Source organism: Bison bison, unplaced genomic scaffold, assembly GCF_000754665.1.
Source record: "Bison bison bison isolate TAMUID 2011002044 unplaced genomic scaffold, Bison_UMD1.0 scf7180017864304, whole genome shotgun sequence".
Lineage (NCBI taxonomy): Eukaryota > Metazoa > Chordata > Mammalia > Artiodactyla > Bovidae > Bison > Bison bison.
In genome coordinates, this window is record NW_011494876.1 from 14,884,515 (window position 1) to 14,888,857 (window position 4,343).

The 4,343-nt window shown below is 36.8% G+C and overlaps 1 protein-coding gene across 1 annotated transcript in view; it reads right to left on the bottom strand.

Moving 5' to 3' along the window:
* The window catches only part of DOCK3 (dedicator of cytokinesis 3), a 283,176-nt gene that overhangs the window by 110,743 nt on the left and 168,090 nt on the right, over positions 1–4,343 (bottom strand). Inside the window, exons 11-12 of the mRNA XM_010851790.1 lie at positions 1,647–1,707; positions 316–463 (exon numbers count right to left, since the gene is read on the bottom strand). Coding sequence (XP_010850092.1) covers positions 316–463; positions 1,647–1,707 — 209 coding nt within the window. The remainder of the gene's footprint in view (positions 1–315; positions 464–1,646; positions 1,708–4,343) is intronic.

Genomic DNA, 4,343 nt, shown 5'->3' on the forward strand with positions numbered 1-4,343 from the left:
TTATTAGCTTCCTGTAAACACATACTAAGGCTGGCTAGTCCTGGAGAGAAGAGGAAAAGTGTATCAGACCTTTACTTCAGGATAGAAAGTTCCAAGTTCAGCTGCTTCAGAAGCACCTAGGGAGCTTATTAAAAATGCAGTTGCCTGGGCCCATCCCAAACCTTAGATGGAAATCTTTGCATTTTCCAAAAACTCCCTGTCCTACATATCCGAATGAGTTTGTGTCCAGCAAAGCTTGAGAGCTTCTGCTCTCAGGGGCAACGCTGGGATGTCTTATGCTGCAGATCATCAATATCTCTGGTGTTCATTACTCACGTGTAAACCTTAAGAACAAAATCCTTTTCTTCCTTTAACTCTGTGAGTGACTGCAAGACATCCAGGACACTGAGGACCGCACAGCCATATGGTCGCCGGTAGTGCAGGTGAGCAGGGCCCTTCTTGGAGTCATTCAGGAGCATCCGACCTGAGGCACACAGAAAACACCAGTCAAGACTGGGAACTCTGTGCTCCTCTAAGGCATCACTGAACTGTCATTCAAGGATGCCAGAGCTATAGGTACCTTAGAGATCCTCTAAATTGGAAGACTAAAGATGAACGGAGCCATCCAAGGATGCAAGGATATTTATGCAGAGGAATGACAAACAGGCCCTTGGCCAGTGCTTCTCCCCTGCACCACATTCCTTACTACCTGTCTCAACACTAACAGTCCATTTATTAATCATATGAGAATGAAACAGTGATTTCATGAATTTATTACAAAAACCACAGTGCTAACAGATTTAAACTTCTTGGGTATATTAAGGATACACAATTTAGTGTTGTAGCTGCCAGGTAAAAGCTATGTGTTCACAGATAAGGAGGACAATATACTATTCTTCCATCCAAAACTGCTCCTGAACCACTGCAAGAGCAAGAGCCGTATGGGAGCTCGCTTGTCCTGCTTACCAAGGCTGTACTTACAGTGGCAAGACTTGCAAATGCACAAGTCAGCAGATGCTTTATTATACACAGCAAAACAAAAGGCAAAATACAGCAAAACAAAAAGCAATAGAGCAAAAGAGCTGTTTTGTTGGCCAAACAAGACATGCCAGAACTCAAACCTATGAAGGAAGAGTTGGTCAGGTATTGGCCCCCAAATTATGTCATAAACTTGAAATAAGACTGGGCAAACAAACCACAGGTAGCAAAAATCTTGGATCGGGTAGAAGGGAGATACCATCCATCTCATGTAGTAATGATGGTAACTCTAATTTTGTGAAAAAATAGCAAAGACACATACTTTTGGATACAAAACACAGCAAAGGCTATTCACTACCTGTTAAGTTGGCAACCCATTATAAGATCCCTGAGGTAGAGGGCTGATCAGAGGCAGAACATTAGATGGAGCAAACGTAAAAAAAAAAAAGACCACTTCAAATAAAAAATATGGGTCCAAAAACAAACAGGGAGCTGAAAATGCTTTCATTTCTATCAAGTTCAGCCATTACTAGCAGCTAAACTTAAGGTACAGCTACAATACAAGCTGGAGTTAATCCTTAGATCTGAATTAAAAGGCAAGTGCTCAGGAGAAGACAGAGGTCAAACAGTAGATACTTATCCCAAGTTGGGCTGGTCTCAGTCAGGTGACTGGATAAAGTGGACCGTACCTATTCGTATCACATGGGCAACTATATATAAATCTCTCTTCATATCCTTGCTGCTCAGATCCTAAGAAAAGAGAAAAATAAGTAAAGTAAGGCAATGAATACACAGAAAATAATTAAAATTAAACTTTGAACCTCATAATGATTGCTTTTGCTGCTTTTAGCATATGTTATAGATGGGAGAAGGGGTTTAAGCACAAAGAAGCTAAGTATTTATAAGATTCCTATAGTGAAAGTTTGTATATCTTAAATGTCGTTGAAAGTTTATTACATTTACAGTATTTTTTCAGCTCTTATTTAGACCACCTATCTCTTAAAGTTCTCACATTAGAAATCTTCATGACATTGGCTTATCCATGTTTATTCTAAAATCATGTAAGAACAGCTTGTAACAAAAGAAATTCCCAATGTAGAAAAAAAAGGGAAAACACCAAAAGGCTCATTAATGACAAATTCTTAAAGTCTACTCTCTATTAACTGTACGTTCATTCTGTTGCCCACACACTAGATATGTTCCCTTGAAAATAGACTACTTTGGTTTTAGTGAAACCTCAATAATTAGATCTCCCATTTCTAAATTTCTAAATGCTGAAGTATAAAGTGAATGGAATTTTATCTGGAAAATTTTAAGGGCTTCTTTTAATTAGACATTTTTAAAACTGGAGTTACATTAATAAAAATAATTTTATGCATTATTTATGTTGAGAACACATTTTGAAATAGAGTATTTTTACACTTTAACACATTATACTTGAAGTAATAAAACTTCCTTTAATATACATTGTTTCTGACTTTCACCAGGTTATTAACTCACTGCTCACTCCCAGCCATTGTTATGAACGATGACTGAAGGGGTAACCTCTATTTTAATGGGACAGTTTCCCATGATTTCCCTTTTGCTTCCAGGGAAAGTTCCCTTAGTTCCATTTCCTTCTCATCTTTCATCCTTTGTTTAGTCCCAGATGCTTGTCTCTTTTCAGTAAGGCAGTAAAACAAAAGATCAAGCAGCAATCATGACTGTGCATGAGCTCTGAATCCAGAACCACCATGTTTGCTGTATGTTTATACCCTGTGGCAGAGTTAGGTCTATGCCGAGGCAAGCAAGGCATCTAAGTGACAAAATTTAAGGTCTCCTTCTCAGGATCCTGTGCCTTGCTTGCTTCAGCACAATCCCAGCTCTGCCCTGTAGAGTGGTCCTGAACATATGAAAGAAAAGGAGGCCTTAGAACTTTTAGATATTAGATGGTCATAATATTTTGCCAAATTCTTGATGGAATAATGAAATACACTTACAATGAAATGGGTTACAAAACAATTCAACATAAATTGGTATTTCTGGAATCAAAAAGATACATTTTTGCATGAAAGTTATCTTTTGATATTGAAAAATGATGTTTCAGACTCCATTTTAATAACTCCTTTAAAGTGATATCTTCAAAACAGTACTATATATTTTGACAAATATTAAGATGGCTACTAAATAACAAATAATGAAATTAAAAAATAAATTACCATTTTATGGGAATTGAAACATACCTATTACTGAAAGATCACATTTCAAAGTAAACTGACCTTCTACACAGCCTAGATTTTATTAATCCAAACTATCAAATAACTGGTATAATTATAAATCTCAATATACTTAGAGAATTCAAGCCAATTACCAAAGATGACCAAATACTAACCAGACGGGTTGTACCCAAGAGCATGGGACCTCTCCCTTGATTCTGTTGAGGTGAAGAAGATAAAGAAGCCTAAAATATAATTTACGGTATTTTCTGAGTGGCTGGGTAGGGGTTCTTTCTGACCATTTTGTACATGGTACCCAGAACTCTCTGTGGTGTTTATTTGAGGTCAATAAAAATAAAATGATAATACTCAGTATCAGAAAATATTTTAGGTATAATTATTTGCTGAGTTCCACATAATTTCATTGTCAAAATTCAACATAATAGCTACCATATTAAACATAAGAGCAACATTAAACACTTTATCATAAAGTTATTAAACATACACTCTCTGATACTAAACATACACTCTCCTGATACTAAGTACCAAGTGTGGCTATCCATGTCACAAGGCCTGAAAAACCAAGATAGGAAGAGAGGTGACTCATCTACCATTCATCTGGTGAGCAGGGTTTGAATTTAGATATACTCACTGGATCATACCCTCTGATCCTACAACTAAATAGCTGGTTCCCAACCACCTGGTGGGTAGAAACGACAGTGACTCAGGGATAAGCATCTTGGCTCAGTCACTAAGGTTCCACTTGAAACATAGAAAAGTCAATTTACTTTCCTATGCCTGGACTACCCTTTTTCTGAAGAGACAATGGAATTTACAAATATAAAACACAGCCAATTCATTCATTCTTATGCTGCATAAAAGGAGGCAATATTTTAATAAATGATGTTATTATGCTAATAATTAAGTCCATTCTTAATTCCAAGAAGTCACTACCTAAAATTCTATTTTGAAGTATGAAAGTGTATAAATAAATGGAAAAAATGTAATGCCAACTAAAGCAGGGAAAACGATACAAGTTCATTCTCTGAGTTGGTCACTCAAAATATAATAGAAAATAAGCATTATTAATTTATTTATGTAACAAGTGATTAGTATTTGCCAGGCACTGTGTGTGAAGCATTGGATATCTGGGCTTCCCAGGTGGCGCTACTGGTAAAGAACCCGTTGCCC